Source organism: Teleopsis dalmanni, chromosome 2, assembly GCF_002237135.1.
Source record: "Teleopsis dalmanni isolate 2A chromosome 2, ASM223713v2, whole genome shotgun sequence".
Taxonomy (NCBI): Eukaryota; Metazoa; Arthropoda; class Insecta; order Diptera; family Diopsidae; genus Teleopsis; species Teleopsis dalmanni.
The window spans coordinates 15,318,669-15,336,533 of NC_051847.1; the positions used below are offsets into that span (position 1 = coordinate 15,318,669).

The 17,865-nt window shown below is 28.4% G+C and overlaps 4 protein-coding genes across 5 annotated transcripts; 2 read left to right on the forward strand and 2 right to left on the reverse strand.

Moving 5' to 3' along the window:
• Positions 1-1,207: 1,207 nt before the first annotated feature.
• Positions 1,208-5,188, reverse strand: LOC119680133 (probable peroxisomal acyl-coenzyme A oxidase 1). Its single transcript, XM_038092809.1, has 8 exons — positions 4,936-5,188; positions 3,501-3,660; positions 3,128-3,420; positions 2,657-3,062; positions 2,083-2,589; positions 1,918-2,023; positions 1,578-1,733; positions 1,208-1,504 (listed from the first exon to the last, which is right to left on the reverse strand). The coding sequence occupies exons 1-8, from the start codon at positions 5,171-5,173 to the stop codon at positions 1,244-1,246; spliced, it is 2,127 nt and encodes a 708-aa protein (XP_037948737.1). The 5' UTR covers positions 5,174-5,188; the 3' UTR covers positions 1,208-1,243.
• A 2,279-nt stretch (positions 5,189-7,467) lies between these two features.
• On the forward strand, positions 7,468-9,563 carry LOC119680138 (zinc carboxypeptidase). The gene is made up of 2 exons (XM_038092816.1): positions 7,468-8,205; positions 8,270-9,563. Exons 1-2 carry the CDS (start codon positions 7,849-7,851, stop codon positions 9,260-9,262), a joined length of 1,350 nt encoding a protein of 449 aa, XP_037948744.1. The 5' UTR covers positions 7,468-7,848; the 3' UTR covers positions 9,263-9,563.
• Positions 9,564-11,015: 1,452 nt separating this feature from the next.
• On the reverse strand, positions 11,016-13,432 carry LOC119680137 (protein RRNAD1). Its single transcript, XM_038092815.1, has 6 exons — positions 13,187-13,432; positions 12,926-13,129; positions 12,611-12,870; positions 11,989-12,558; positions 11,745-11,935; positions 11,016-11,681 (listed from the first exon to the last, which is right to left on the reverse strand). Exons 1-6 carry the CDS (start codon positions 13,280-13,282, stop codon positions 11,599-11,601), a joined length of 1,404 nt encoding a protein of 467 aa, XP_037948743.1. The 5' UTR covers positions 13,283-13,432; the 3' UTR covers positions 11,016-11,598.
• A 1,502-nt stretch (positions 13,433-14,934) lies between these two features.
• LOC119680140 ((Lyso)-N-acylphosphatidylethanolamine lipase-like) lies at positions 14,935-17,210 on the forward strand. 2 transcript variants are annotated; one of them, XM_038092819.1, is made up of 2 exons: positions 14,935-15,332; positions 15,778-17,210. In XM_038092819.1, exons 1-2 carry the CDS (start codon positions 15,291-15,293, stop codon positions 16,957-16,959), a joined length of 1,224 nt encoding a protein of 407 aa, XP_037948747.1. In that variant the 5' UTR covers positions 14,935-15,290; the 3' UTR covers positions 16,960-17,210. The 2 variants fall into 2 exon arrangements, with proteins under 2 accessions (XP_037948747.1, XP_037948748.1); XM_038092820.1 differs by having other exon boundaries at positions 15,187-15,332; positions 15,781-17,210.
• The last annotated feature ends 655 nt before the right edge of the window (positions 17,211-17,865 follow it).

Sequence of the window (17,865 nt, forward strand, 5' to 3'; positions counted from 1 at the left end):
CAGGCCGAGAATGAGTAAATAAGCTTTTCCCTCTTTTGATAATGCATTATCTCAAATGAGAATTAATAAGAAAGGGAGTCGGAGCATATCATTATCATTTAAATAAAATGCGTTACATTTATTGTGCTAGGTTAGTGATAAATATAAATATAGTGAATAATATATTAAAAAAAAAAAATAATATATTTATTTAATAATATTTATATAATATCATTAAAAAAATTTCCGTCATTAAAAATATACATACGTGAATGTCAAAATAAAATTAGTATATATACATGGGCGTACACAGATTTCTTCCCCCTAGATTTCAATATTTTATTATTATTTTGAATAAAAATTAAATATTACTTAAAAGAAATGTGTAAAATTCGGCTTTTTAATTTTTTTCTAATTTACATACATATATTTCTTAAATAATAGTTTTTCCACTTTATGCTTGCATAAAGTATATGACAATGTCATATCAGTATACGAGCTTCTCCTGATTTCGGATCTGAGTAGGCTTATGTATATATATCCGATAACAGCAAAACGATTTTTAAGTGCTGAAGTTCATAGATGTAAATGTGTTAATTATATTTTAACACAATTTTAATTAGTTTTGTAATATAATTTTACATAAATTAATTTGTTTTCTTCGTATACCCATTGTTCAGTACAGTGAACTTAGGTTAGAACAATTTTTTATTTTTTATTTTTTTTTCAATATTATGAAACTAAATGAAAACATGTTATTATATTGCTTACTATTAAGTGAAACCCGATAGTATAGACTGCTTGCTCATTAATTCTTAATTACTATTAAATACTTAATTTGTAAAAGTAACAATTAACTATATTCAATTAAAGAAAATTGTAATTTACTAAATAATGATTTCAAAGATCAAATCGTGTACATTAACATAAATTTCTAGATTGATTATTTATTGGAGCTTCATAAAAAATACGTTGGTGCAGTTTTTAAGAACTTATTGCAATAACAAGATAATACGATCGAAATCAGGACTAACTAGGAAAACCTATTCATTAGTTATAATATATCAGTTATAGTCTTTACTGAACGATTTTGTAAAATAACACCAAAGCGTATCTTAGATGAACTCTACATTATTATGAAGCTAACATATTTTAAATTAAAATATTTTATATTTCAATCATGTCTTTTATTATGTATAGGAGAATTGGATATATATAAAAAAGTGGCAAATTTTCGTTAATAAATTTTTAAATTATATGTGTTTTATAGATTAGATTTCATAAATGGTTTCAAGTGTTCGTGAAAAGCTTTTGGTACAGGTTGTTGATTTAATGGGCTTTTCTTAGCCGCTTCAAAAAGACGTTCATAAACATTGCCATCGTAGGAGCCCAATGTTGAACTTAAGGTACGGTCATGATAATCAAAACCATCACAAATGGCTACGGCATCAGGACGTAAATCTATTAGAGCTTTTTCCAAACGTGTTTGCAATGTTCTTAATTCTGTTTCACTTAATCTAACGAACTGTAAAAATTATAAAAAATAAATTAAAAATTTGTACAACATAACATTCTTAATATAGTTTTTTGACACTTACTCTCAAAATATTTGTCATTTGCTTTAATACAGTATTGACTAAATATAATTCCAAAAGATTTCCCATTACTTTTTGCAAAGCTGGAGAGGATTGTTTTTGTTGCAATTGCCTAACCTGTGCTAGGAAAGTGGCACACACAAAAGCACGTCCATGCGACTATAAGTATGTTAATATAGATAAAAATTTTAGATATATATGTGTATGTGTATGTTTATGAAAATATTAACGCATATTATTTTCTCATTAATATTGTCAATTGTCAATATAATATTTATTATTATTAGTAAATAAATTGTTATATTAATAATTTTATATTAATATATATAAATATATTATTTACCTCAGCAGCCTGGATGAGCTCGATGCCAGTGTTATTTGCAGCCTCAGCCTCAGATTGTCCAGCTTTTAACCGTTGCGTTAAACTCTCAAATGCAGTTCGCGTTTTACTAGAAAAACAGAAAAACAGAAAAAATAAATATATTTTATATGATATATTTATATATACTTTGCTGCTACGAATTCCAAATGTTTCACCATGTTTTCCCAAGTACCGGACCATTTTTCAACACTATTATTTTTTACAATATCAACTAAGTAACTGGTTGTAGGTGACAGAGGTTTACCAGAAATAGCGTTTCGCCATGTTTTCATTAAAAATCTCCCCACTTGTAATAACAAGACGGTGTTTTCACCTTCATAAGTTATAGAAGCTGTGGCATAAACGTACAAAGTAGCCAAATGAGCAGATGTTAAGTAACCATGTCCACCACAAGCCAAACGTAAACGTTCTACACCTTCAGTGGCATCATAGGAGCAAAGTACTTTCAATATACAAGATAAAGCATGCATTTCTGGTAATCGACCATATTCACCGCGCTCAATTTCGTTTGAGGTTATATCAAACAAAGACATTAAATAATCCGAAGCTAGACGATATGCAACTCCAGTAGCAATTTCAGGAAATAGTTTCAATTGTTGTGTCACATGATCTATAATTTGTGGCTCAGGATCGCTAAAATATAATATATAAAAGTTCATATTGTTATCTCAATCTATATCATGCTATCATGTGCACTTACTTTGGATTTATTGGACTTTGTCTTCGAACAGCCGAATAACGAGTAGCAATCGTTGCAGCCATAGTTAACATTATTGCATCATCTCTAGCAATTATACAACGTACCGAAACCATTGTGAAGTATGTGAGTACAGATGCAGGACTTTTTACAAACGTACCATCAGAAAATACTTTAGCATTTCTCATTAACATTTTTGTACGTGGGATTCTAACATTCTTTAAACCCAAATACCCATTGTTTACACCGAAGAAACCTACTTTTTTGCCAATTTCACCGATATCAATGCCAGGCAATGGCATATGTGTTTCCTCATCACGTACTTGGACAAAAAACATTTCTACTCCTTTCGCTTCGTTGTCTATAAAAAGTTGTGCTACCACAATGCAGTAATTAGAAGAATGTCCCACTAAAAATAGATGAAGTTAAATGAAATAATATATCATATAATTTTATAAAATACACATAACTTACAACCACCAGGCCACCATTTGTAAGATGATAATGTCGGTGAATTTAAAATAAATTCATCAGTTTTACGATCATAATCGGCTCTGGTTTCCAAACCTCTCAAAAATGTGCCATGACCGAGTTCAGTTTGTGCATATGTGCCACATATTTCGAAATTAGCAGCGCGTTTACCAAAATCTGCATATTGTTCATCAGTGCCTTGTGCTTTAAGTGCTGTGACCAACATAACGAATTGTACACCAAATGGGTTACCGGCCGGCATAGCACCCCAGAGTAATGAAGAATTATAAAGTTCACTTCAGAAAAGTTTAAAAAAACGATTGTAATATAGAGAGAGAAGTAAAATAATCGATTAAGCATATATACGAGTACTTACGGCCAAATGTCAATTCCTCCCGGGTTTCGTTCTTCTTGCAGTTTACGCAACTTTTTCGCAGCATCAATTGCTTGCTTCACTGCTTGTTCGTATATGTCTGCATGGGACTTATATTGAGTTAAATGATTGTCCTCTTCCATGTCCTTGAACATATAATTTTCTGAAATAATAAATTAAAAATTAAATTAAAAAACATAAATACTAAAAACAGTTAATTTAAAAATTATATATTGTATAATACAATATATAATGTATATAATATAATCTATATTATAATATGTATATATAATATAATATATGTACATAATATAATATAATATATGTACATAATATAATATATAATATAATTTATATATATACTCATTTTGAACTCATTATATATAACAATCTGTGTTTCAAAATTTCGCAAAACATTAATATTTTATTTTGTCACGACTTGATCTAATAAACATTAAAAAAATTCTATATATTAATTTTTTTTACCATATAGACCCTTTTTGCGATTTACCTTTTGCAATAGTATAAAATAATGGATATTATCATATTTAAAAAAAGTTATATTGACTTCTAATAATAATTTAAAATATTTAGATATGCAAGAAAATTATGTTGATGGATACTGGATGCAAAATCTAGTAACTAGTTTTTAATAAAATTTTGCTCACCCAAATAAATCTGTCCACTATTTAATTATTTATTATAAATTCTATAAAATTATAATTTATATAATAATCTAATATACTAAGCTAGATATCATATTTCCTATTCATATCTAAAAAAATCCACCTAACAATTATCGAAACACAAGTGAGAATTGGTTTAGCAACCAATAGTGAGAATTTTACAATGGAGAGCAATGATAATTTAAAAAAATAAAAATTTATTTATATTAAATTAATATATTAATTTATTTTATAAAAATAATGTTTAACTTTCATTTATTATTGATATTAATTATTTTTTAAATAATAGCACTATACTTTTCAATGGGTGATTTAAAGCAAAATCTTTAAATATTTCAAATTGACAAAAATGAGTATAGATTTGTTATTAATGTAAAAGTAAAAAAAACTAAAAATTTTTCAAAAAGAGACTTTCGAAAAGTAGTAAACTACAATAAAAATACCTTTTTATATTATTTTTATTAATTGAAATTTGGCTAACCATAGAGCTATTTCGTTTATTACCAAATACCCATCATCAGTGGTCTTGGAAATAATTCTAAAACCATTCATAAACAATTTTAAAATTATAATAATTTTTCTAACAATTTAGGGCCGGTTTGGACTTTAAACATAAACATTACCTGTTAAACATTGTTATTATCATATAACATGTGTTATTGACTATCAAAACTACTTCAATTTCAAAACAACAAAAAGCTTTGCCAATTCACTGTGCAAAATTTTTTTGTAGATACTTTTTATAAACTTACCCAATTCTCTTTTGAATTTCAGTTTTTCTGCGCCACCATGCCACCACGTTGCAAATTCTTCCACATTAAAGCTGGCTGCATTGCGTTCTTTTTGTAGATCTGGATTCACCGTGGAAGGAATCAAAGACTTTTCAGACATTTTAAAATAATTAAAGAGGTTTATATCTACGGTTAAAACAAGTGCACTGTCTAACTTTCTCCAACAAACTAACAATTGACTCAAATTATTCTTCAACATATATAGGCATAGACATCCGAATTACAATAAGGTCCAAAGGTTTCATAGAGCTTTTTACAATTTTGACTACTCAACAAGAGTAACCACAAAGAGCATGAAATCGTCTTTTTTTAAGAGTAGGTGTAATACATAACGATCCCACGACTAAAATCTGATGAAATCTTTATTTAAGGAGAAAAACAATATGATTCGGTATCAAAATATTGTGATAGGTCACTTATTGAGTGATGGGTAGCAAAGAGCAACAATTAAGAGCAGTATCTTTAACTTTAAAATTTATCACAAAATAATATCACAGATAGTATATATTTATATAGATGAGTAGAGCAAATGTGCTTTCAAGTCTAACAAAATTCTTTTGTTAAGAAAATAATAAAAAAAATAATAATAAAATAATATTATAATAAATATTTATTGTAAATATTAATAAAAACATATTAAAAATATAGAAAAGTTATTCTTTTAATATTAGTATGTAAGAAAGTTTTTAAAAAAAAAATTCCGAAGACTTTATGCTTTTTTATAGTTACTACAAACTTGACAAACATTGTGTAATACAGTCATACATATCATATACCATATATAGTCGGTAATATCACAACTAAAATACACTAAGGAGTTAAAAATTAAATAAAATAGTAAAAAAAAAATAAATAAATATTTCAAATAGTCCTGATCTATGGTTTTAATATCTGGTCTGGTGTGAAAACTCATTTAAATAATTGATGTCTCTGTCTCAAAAATAGAGCTTCAAGCACTTCTTAAAATTAGCAAAAATGGGTACTATAAAATCTATATACAGGTTTAACTTTATGTGGTGTCAGTAGTAATAAAAAGGCTTATGTGTGGCTTACGGCAGATTTGCAAAACCAAATGTCGCAAAATAATAAAATGGGACTTCGCCGAAATGAGCAAAGTATCTACACGAGCTAGACTATGACAAGATATGTATGTCCGAAAGCAATACGTATTATTTTCGAATTTATTTTCGAACTACAACAAAAATTTATGCCTTAATGGAAAACTGGGTGTATGCAAAAATCTGGCTAAATTCTAGCTAGTATAGACACAGGGCTAAATATGTTAGTTTCACTTGTATAAATATTACACGTATATGTACATATATCTTATCTTGGAATCTTTATCTTTTATAGTTATCGTTAACCATAGCCTATACTTTGTATTGTAATATATATTGCACCAGTCAAATAAAAATAATATTTATTTATAGATATAAAATACATATATTTTATATATATATAAGTACACTCTCTATATTCAGTACTGCTGCCATATAAACCTCCGATTTAGAAACTTTTCTGAGAAAAAAACTTCTTTTATTTTACTTTGTAATCGCTTAATAGATACTTCAGTTTCGTGTTATTCTATTGAAAAATTTTGTAGTTGTTAACGCAAAAAATATATATACACTGGTATATATACTGACGAAAATCCCTCTGAGTTCCTTTAAGCGGATTGTCTTCCTCATTTTTTGATCTCTATGTATTTTAACAACCCGCTTTAAATAGTATACTTCTTATTTATATATCCATCATCGTTTATAATAAAAGTAGATTAAATATTCGTTCCTAACTAACACCAATTTTGATATATAAATAATATCCTTATTTCCTATATTTTCTTCCATAACTACTAGAATGCAATATCACCCGGGACCTATTTAAAGCCATCTAAAACATTGCTCGTTTTAGTGGGTTCAAGACTAAAGAACCCACTATCAAAAAAGCATGAGAATGTGGCTTTGGATGCTTTTCACCTCAAACCCGGTACTAACATACATTTCGCACGAAAAATTGACAACTACATATAAAAAAATTTTTCTGGAATATATTTTTATGTAGTTTTTTTTTAATTTTTAGTGCAAAATGGATGTTAGTACTAGACTGATGTTAAAGAAAATATGAAATATATTAATAAAAGTGTCGTAAAATAAAATTGAAGGTATTACAAATGAATGGATCTACACAAAAGAAAAAGATATATAACTTATTTTATTGATATTTTGCAAAAATAATACTGAAATAAAAAAATTTCTGTTTGAAAACGTAATGCACTATACTGTTAAATTGAAATTCTTCATGCTAATAATGTTAATTACTAATTTACATGGAATTTTATAACCTTTTAGAATATATTAGTTTTTATGGAGAGCGTTCAAGTAGGTAAAAAATTTTTTGAGAATATTGAGGAGCACTTTTCTTCCTTAGTATATCCGCAAAACATTTTCAATCTTTCATTTGAAAACAGGTAAAAAATTCCTACTCTTTTCGTAAGAATCAGATACAAATGTGCAGAAATTCCCAAAGACGATGAACATATGCACGACATTCGAAAGTGGTGAACTCACCACACACCTAACACATGGAAAACACACCAAAGTATTTTGATAAGAAAAAACAGCAAACAAAGAAACCAAACAACGCTAACAAAAGTCTTTGCTCACAAAATTTGATTGCAGCTCATACTAAAAATAAATAAAAAGAGCGAAAAATAACAAAACCATTTGCTTAATTATATTCACACTGATATTTTCATAAATAATATATATTGAAATCAGTTTGTGCGTGTATATATTTTACACGTACTCGTTTTGGTGTGTATTTAGATACATTTTTTATAGCCGGCAAACGACATACGGTAAATCGTGTAGAAAAATGTTGGCCCGCTCGTCGCTGTTTCTGAGTCTAGTGCTCATAACGCTTACGGCACTGGCAGCGATAGCAACAGTTAGTGGTTCGATGGAGTTCTGTACGAAAGAAGATAAAGAGCATTGCAGCTTAGAACCTCACAGCGATCGCGCTCGTTATGATTTTTATCGCATTTACAATGTTGAGATCAGCACTGACGAACAGATCGATATATTTCAAAAACTGGAAAATCAATGTGATAGCCTAACGTTCATTGGACATGCTCGCGAAATTGGCCAAAAGTTATCCATACTAGTAGCGGCGCATAAGGTAGCTGACTTCGCCGATTTATTGAAGACATATGGCGTCGCCCACAGAGTTTTGGTATGTAAAAAAAATTATACATTAGTATTTGGACAATAAAGCAACTTATATAATTTTATTATAGACCTATAACTTTCAAGAAAAAATTGATAAAAATATGCGTGAAGTCCTTCCTATCGATACGGAACCATCCAAATTTGGTTGGAGACATTATTATCATTTGGAAACAATTTACGGTTGGATGGAACAAATGGTCGAAAAATATCCAAATGATTTGACATTACTCAATATGGGTAAAAGTACACAGGATGTACCTATAAAAGGGCTGAAGTTATCGCGCAACGCAAATAACAAAGCTATTTTTATTGAAAGCGGTATACATGCACGTGAATGGATCGCGCCAGCTACTGCTACCTACATCATTAACGAGTTGTTAACATCAACAGATCTGAGTATACGAAAACTGGCTAATAACTACAATTGGATTGTGTTTCCTAGTGTTAATCCTGATGGTTACAAATACACATTCGAACATGATCGCATGTGGCGAAAAAATCGTCAACTGTTTGGTACATGCCGTGGGGTCGACCTTAACCGCAACTACCCGGATCAATGGAATTCCACTGGTTGCAGCAGTGATCCATGTCGTTATGATTTTTCTGGAAATTCAGCTGCTAGTGAAGTTGAAACTAAACGAGTTATCGATTATGTGCAAGCGAATGTAAATAAGGAACAAATCAAAACTTATATTGCTTTACATTCCTACTCCCAAATGATTATGTTTCCGTATGGCTATACAAAAGAACGAGTATCTAACTATGATGACTTGCAAGAATTTGGTGATAAAGCCGTTGCACGTATTAAAGAAATAAGTGGGCGTATTTATACAAGCGGTAGTCTGATTGAAACTATTTATCCTTCAAGTGGTGATAGCATGGACTGGGCATACACTGAAGCTGGTATACCGATTGCTTATACTTTTGAATTACGTGGACCACCTGACAGCGAAGATTTATTTATATTACCTGCTGAAGAAATAATGCCAACAGCTCAAGAAGCATTCGCCGCTATACAAACTATCATTGAATCAGCGACAGCAAAAGGATATTTTAATTAAATTAAAACATATATTATAAATAATCGATTGGTGATAGAAAATTATTTTTATATGAATCTTTATACATATATATATATATATTTATATATGAACATAAATAGATGCATGCTTTAAAATAATTTTAAACCATAAGTGCTAAACTCATTCGATAATACAAAGCTATTATCTCTCAGATAATACACTAGAAGGTATAGAAAACTAGTTTAAGTAAAATGATAAAATATGTACATGTAAACATATAGTGCATATTATTAATACATTTATATGTAAAAAAATTTAATAAAAATATTTATATATGTCTACCAATACATTTAACCCGTTTAATTCATTTTTATTACAAATTAAACAGCTTTTTAAGCATTGTTAAGTTAGTTTGCAGTCTTTTAATTTTATAGCCTCATAAAAAAAATTTAATGACACAGCACATTTTTATAACAAATGTATACCTAGATAAGAAATTTAAAAACTATTGCAATAAACTACTATCAAATGAGTATATATCTATATATATACTATATATATTTACTTATATATAATTAAAAATTGTTGTATGTATTACTCACAATTTTAACTACGGTATGGTAGGTTGCAAATCTTTCATGAAGATCGGTTCTCATGGGCCTCAAGAATTAGGGCCCATTGTGATACCAAAAACTAATGAATATTTAATAAAAAAGCTTCATTTAATTTAAAACGACTCATACATATTAACTAAGTATCTATAGAGTTAATAGAAACCATAAAAAGTTCGTAGAAACTATTAGTATCAAGTTTCGGCCTTATGACTTCCGCTGCAAAACCAAAGCACAATAATTTAAATTTCAAGGAAATAATTGTGATTTGTTTTGTTTACAATGACGACTTTTTATTTTCTTTATATTCATATTATTGATTCATACTTTTTGAACACAACATTTTAAACTTTCGTTTAGTAAATGTTTTAACTCAAATTTAAATGCATAAATTATAAGAAACTTTTACAATATAAAATTTATATATGCTTATACTTTCAATTTTTTTTATTAGTTTAATTATTAAAATAATTACATAAAAGTACCAGTATATGTCGATGGTAATTTATTTTAACATGTGATATGTGTGGTTTATAAAACGCTTATAATATTCAACGCAAAATTAGACTACAATTGCTGAATAGAATAAGTAACTACTGTCCTTGTAGCTCAATTGTATTGAATGCAGCCACCGACTATAGGTTAATCAGACAGTACTACAGTAACACATTTCCTGTTCATTAGTGACATTTCTAGCTATCACAATCAACTACTAAAGTTGTATCGTTCATTACTTTTATGAACAAGTTTTATTAATTAACGCAATTATTAAAGCGTATCAATAAAATTATTAATCATACAGCTAAATTTACATAAACAGCACATTAATTTCATATTCTTCTCATACCAGATATTCTCATACGATATTCTTCTAATATCATATAATATATTATATATTAAAAACAGTTCTAACAAACATATAGTATTGAATAATATTTTTAATTACTAAATTTTTAATCTTTTTCAATGTTTCCAACTATTCGAACGTTTTTTGAATTTGTAGAGAGTTTAAGGCAAAATTTTCTCTGTGTTGCAATAAATATTATTGTTAATTAAAAAATATATAATTCTATGTTATATTATTAAGCTAAATTTAAAACTAAAATTTATGGCTTTTGTTTTAGCTAATTCCTGATGAAATCTATCTATCGAAATCAAAAGTTTTGGTACATATTACAATAAATTTTTGTTTGCGTTCTCTGATATTTTTTCTGGAGTGATGTTTACTTTTAAATTTATGTGGAGATTGTTAATTATTTAAAATTTTTTCATTAAGTCTGAAAATGTTTTCACAAGTGTACAATTGAGTACTTTAAGACATGGAATTTTACAATATATACATAAGTGGTTCCTATCAAATTTGATGTGTGGACTCGCTTGTTACAGAAAAATCTACTTGAAATCCGAACAATTAAACCAAAAACTGTTGCCAATGACCATTGATGATGATATGCGACAGTAACAGATTTACAAGTATTGATTTGATTAAAAATTTCCTCAATATTACCTTCTTTATTCAAAATATCATCTCTACAATTAAATTGCATCGCGAAAAATAATGAACAAATCATCATTTTTATATGAAAATTTCAAACATATTTTATATACATATAACACTTAGACGTTTAAGCGGATACTCGATATATTCATAATTTCGATAAAACTAACCAACATTTTGCGGTTTGTTTTTTATTTTGTGAACTTATCAGTTCTTTAATTATTATGGTTTAAATAAGCAAACAAGAAACTACTAATTACCACAACTCAACCGTCCTTAATCGCCATTGTTATATGATTTCGTGGTGATAAACGTGGATCAAAAATAGCATGAATTTTTACTTTACAATCTAGAAATTAAATAAAATAATTTACAATAGAGTCAAAATTGTTGATATATAATATATACAAACCATTTTCCATTAGAAAAAGCATACGATCATATAATACAATGCTTTCCACAAGTGGAGCAAACATCAAACGCAGTGTATAAAAAACGACAACACGTTTCCATTGAGCAAGGTCTGTCAGCGTTTCACTAGTATGTAATTCTTCTAAAGGTATCTCAGCTGCGGGCAAACCCTGCACCGCTTTATAATAATAACTATAAAATAGAAATCAACACAATTAATAATTTTAATTATTAATTACACTTACTGTTCAAATTCCATGCCTTGAACATGTTTTACACTTTTCAAGCCACAGTGCTTCAAGGATGGCCACTTCTTTACTAAAATTTTTTCTACTGCAGCACGAAAGGAGTGCACTTTTAAATACTCATAATCTCCGATTAAAAGACGATCACAGTAAGTTTCAGTTGCATGACAAGATATTTCTAATGCTTCATAACTTAAATTTGTAAATGTTTTATCGTTTTGTAGAAATTGACTTAATGGATAACCGTAGGTCTTATTGTCGACCTGTGTTAAAGCAGTTGTCAATTTCATATAACAGCAACTAACAAAATTGAGAAATTTTGCTTGCTTACAATTCAAAAATAATCTCATTAGTATTGGAGCTAGATCGCCACAAGGATGTAAACCAATTATACCAAAACGAAAATCTTCATCTTTTAATTTGAGTTCATCCTTCAGTTTTGTTATAAATTGTTGAGCAGTCATGTCAGCGGTCAGGCGTAATGTTATGTGATGTGGTCGTTGAAATTTATCTAAATCTTTTGATGGTAAATATTTATTTGCCAACAGTTCTAGTTTATCATCTATAATGCTAAAATTTAAAGTAAGGAAAAAATAAGTGCTATGTAATTACAAACTTTTACCTCGCCTGTACATTCAAACTGTCTTGCATTTCTAAACAGCAAACACGTACGTTGTACGCGTAACCTAAAACACGCGCTAAATGTCCTAAGCCCGCACCGAAATCAACAACAAAATCTACTTTTGCATCATCACTACTACGTTTGCATAATGCTGCCATTTGTTGTAACTCATGGCGTTTTTTTGGCTTTACACATTTTGTGAATACATGTTTCAATTTGTTATGTGTTAGCAAATCACTGCGAGGCAATGTATCTAAATACTATTTAGAAATTGATTAATACAATCAAAATCATAAAATCTTTGCCAACCCTCACCTTTTGATTGACTTCTCTACTGACACACAGTTTCCCCAATAGTACTTTAAGGCACAATAAACCCAATGGACAGATTTTATGCAGTTCATTTTCAGTTACCTTGGAGTCTTCTAACAGGTAGGTTAAATTTTCCAGATTTAAATTATAAAAAAATGTTTGCCATCCTAATGACAACTTTGACCAGTTTTCTTCAACATAAAAGTCCTAAAAAATGCATGACTAAGTTTCTATTTGACAGTGCTGTTACAAAATTTTATTTACCAAAACATATGTATCTAATAACCATTCAAACATACGTATTACTTGTAAAGACTTTTGTAATTTATTTTGCAAACTTTGGACGGTTTCTGACATCATTAATTCAGTAAACAGAGTATTCGTTTAAAAATTTTTCAATCGCAAGAAAAACATGTACAGCGGCTACCATTGAAAAGATACCTGTTGACATTTAGACCACCAATAGCAAAGAACACTTGTACAAATATTCTTTGACCTAAAATTGAAATTCATTTTCATGTTCAATTAACGTTAGATGCTTTGTAAACTATTCTTTTCTTAATATACAAATATGTACAATTTTTTTATTAATTAATTAAATTATTTACTAAAAAATAATTTGTTAGTAGTAAATGCACACGGATCATTTTCTGCTTATCAACTGTTATAATACTTAAATGTCAAACACTATAGTCACAGTTGTTATATTAGATCAGCATTTTTATATTTGTACAAATAATTTGGCAAGTTTGTGGAATATTCATAAGTGTATTATAATATATTTACCCTGTCTCATTTGAATACTTGCTCATTTAAGATTATAATAAGCCCTACAGCTGATAGAAGTTTTATAAACTTCACTTAATAATATCACACAAAAATATTAAATATATAATTGATATATTAAATCATTTATATACATTATACATATCAATAACATATTTAATTAATAAAAATAAAATACTTATTTTCTTAGTGCCTTTGTTTAAGGCTCAGTTGTTGATTATTTGCATTTTACATATAAAAAAAATGGAACATACTTCAAATTTTGGTCATTTCCTTTGTGGAAAATTTATTTTTAAGGGTTGTATTCTACATTTTTCGCCTTTAATGTGCTGATTAATTGTTAAGCTTATTTGTATGAAAGCTCTTTGTATGGTAAATCATACTCATAAGTGATTATAATGAGCAAAACCACCTAAATGAAACAGTGTGAATGTGTTATTATGCCTTTCGAATTATCAACATTTTCTTAAACACCCTACAGACGACAAACTCATGCACTCATGATGAGCAATTAGCTGAAAACGTTATTATGGAATATTATTAGATCAGAGATCTAATAAACCTTAGATCTCTGATGCGTATTTTTCAAGTCATATAAAAAAAATATTAGCAAATATTGATTTTTTCAAAAAGTTTATTTCTAGAAAAATCTAGAAACGGTGCCAATTTGTATGCAAATACTCCTAATACAGAATTAATTAAGACAATAAAGAACACAAAACTATAGTGGTACAATTTTGTAAAATTTGAAGTCAAAGTCAAGCTTATAAATTCAGTAAATTTAAAGTTTTATAAAAAATTTCAACTTCTGTAGTATAGAAAATATGCTCAGGAAATGGAATAAATAAATATCATTGCAATATTTTAACTCAAATATTATATATCTCTGAAAAAGTTCACGAATAAATCATTTTTAAAATTTATTCATTAAAAACAACCCAGCTTCCATAGCAACGTTACTATATATATTTTAAATATATTATTTTAAAAATCTGTCTGATTATAATTTGCTGTAATATTATTTTGTTTAATTTATAATGCGTTTATATATTATATTAATACGATTTTTTATCAATAATTTATCGATTTTCTAAAATTATTAAACTGTAGTAGAAAAGACTAAATAGTATAAGGTAGTAGCTACACTTTTTTTACATCAATGCTAGTCTATTTGTGTGTGCCACTATTGCCTTGTGTAATTGCGTTTGTGTATGGTAATGGTTAACTCTGAACTAAATAATGATAACAAACAAACATAAATAAACATTTCATGATGATAGAACGAAAACAATACCAAAGAATAACATAAAACTACTACTATGTTAGACAATAAAAACAACACGACCACCGCAGTTTCAAAATAATATTAATCAGGCGCGGTTAGAAGTAATTGAATATAATAAACTCTGAATTAAATATTGTTTTGCTAGGTTTAATATTAATATGTGCTATAATAGAAATAAAATATAAAATAAACTACATTTTGGTGTAATATTACATATTTTTAATATTTGATTGTTTACTACAGTTATTCGCTGTTCTCTACTCTAAAATTTGTGCAATTATTAACAAAAAAAAATAAATGTCATTAAAAACTAAAAATAGTTGTCAAATGGACGTTGAGGTGAGTGCCATGGATATGTGTAAAATTAGCTAGTTTCAGAATTAGTCTGTTTCTGCAATTTATTCTACCGATTCTTTTTGTGAAAACTGTGATATGAAATTATATTTGAAAATAGAAATAATTGAAAATACTTCAAACTGATTGTTAAGTATACAGATAAGTGTTTAAGATTGTCTCAGCGACCTTATGCAATGTTATCTACTATATATTGCTATTCCCTTTGATTCCAAGCAATAGTTTGGTGCCAAATAAGGATAGTTTACGTCATTTTATCAATATGTTTGCGCGCTTTAATGAGCTCTAAATCAATAGAGACTCCTATTGCAGGATTTTCTTAACATTTAATAATAACAAAAATAAAATAAATTTAATTACTTGTGATAATTATATGTATTATTTCTATATGTTGAGAGAGAAACATTATTAAATAGTCTTTTCTATTTAGCAGAAACATAAAGTTGGTGATTTTTGGCTTTGGAGATGGATTCTTAATTGGACTGGAACTTCACCGACAACGTTGCGCGCAGCAGAAAAAAAAATTCTTTCATATTTAAAAACACAATACCGAGGCTTTTTCGTTGATATTGGTCCGGCTATATCAGAGTCAGATAAAATATGGACAATCAGTTTAAATACAGAATCAAAAGAAGTGCCGCTGGTGCTATTACATGATTTGGGAGCTGGTATTGCACTTTGGGTTATGAATCTAGATTCTTTAGCAAAAGATCGTCCAGTATATGCAATGGACATTTTGGGTTTTGGTCGTAGTTCACGTCCCACATTTTCAACTGATGCACTCAAATGCGAAAAACAGTATGTAAAATGTGTGGAAGAATGGCGTCGCGAAATGAATATCGATAGTATGATACTATTAGGGCACTCCATGGGAGGATTCATATCTTCAAGTTACGCTCTTTCATACCCAGATCGTGTCAAACATTTAATACTAGCTGATCCCTGGGGTTTTCCAGAAAAACCAAAAGATTCAAACAATACTAAACAGTATCCGTTAGTGTTGCGCGCTATTGCCTATGCATTAACGCCACTTAATCCGCTTTGGTTAGTAAGAGCAGTTGGACCTTTAGGTCAATGGGTTATACAAAAGACACGACCAGATATTATGCGTAAGTTTTCTGTAGCTGTTGAAGACGATCAAAACTTGTTGCCGCAATACATACATCAATGTAACTCACAAAAACCTAGTGGTGAATCAGCTTTCCATACGATGATGCAATCGTTTGGCTGGGCTAAGCATCCAATGATTCATCGCATCAAAGATGTGCGTGAGGATATTCCAATAACATTTATATATGGTTCCCGCTCATGGATTGATTCTTCATCTGGCGAGAAAATTAAGGCACAACGCGGCAACTCACATGTCGATATCAAAATAGTAACTGGTGCGGGTCATCACGTGTACGCAGATAAACCGGATATTTTTAACAATTATGTAAACGAAACCTGTGATTTGTACAAAACAAATAGAGAACAAGTGCAATTACGAGATAATACAGAACTAGATGAAGAGCAGGAGAAAATGGTGCTAAATGTTGAAACACCACAACAAACAGATACAGAAACGCCTTACCTCGAGAAGCTGAGTACAACAGAACTGAACAAAAAGTGAAATTGCTGGATGCACAATATTTTGTTATGTATTCATTATACCTGTATTAAATTTTAGTTCTGAAATAGTATTAATTTATAGAGTCCTGCTGATGTAGCACATTATTTACAATTACTTTAATCATAGTTTATGCAAATGTGTATATAAATCTATATTAATATAATAATATATTTTCATAGTTTACTAAAACAAAATCAAAATAAAAAATACGAATCAACATTTAGTTCTATTAATGGAATTTTGTGGCAATGCGTTCAGTCTAATTGAGGACAAAAACATTAAGTACAAGTTTGAATTTTAGTTCTATTTATATATGTATATAATTATTATTTATATGAGTAATCTATATATTCAGTTTTATATGCATAAATATAATTTATCAATTTAAATATAAAGTGTATTAGAAGTCATTTACTTCGCTCAAAGTACTTTTATAGAACATTTTTATTTCCTACTTTTTAGTTGTCATTGTCGTAATCAAACGCTATTCCTTTTATCAATTTCCACTGATAAAGCATGAAATTTTTATACAATGTGATTTAAAGAATTAAAGTATAAACAATACTGTATTTATACATTATTATTTATAAATATATAAAAATAAGATCGTAATGCGATCACCTAAAAGTATGCTTGTACGCTTACTGACATTTCGTACAAACTGCTCAGATCGTATAAATTAATTCATAGCGATAAGGTTTGTCTGCTTTCTAGCTAATCTACAAAATATTTATCAATTAACTTGGTTTAGAACAATCAAATTTATATATTTTCAAAATTTTTGCAATAAAGAATTGTATAATTTGTCCATATAGTATTAATAACAATAAAGTAAACAAAACAATAAGAATTAGATAATGAAAAAATCTCAACATCATGTGAAGAAGTAATGAAAAGAGACATAGT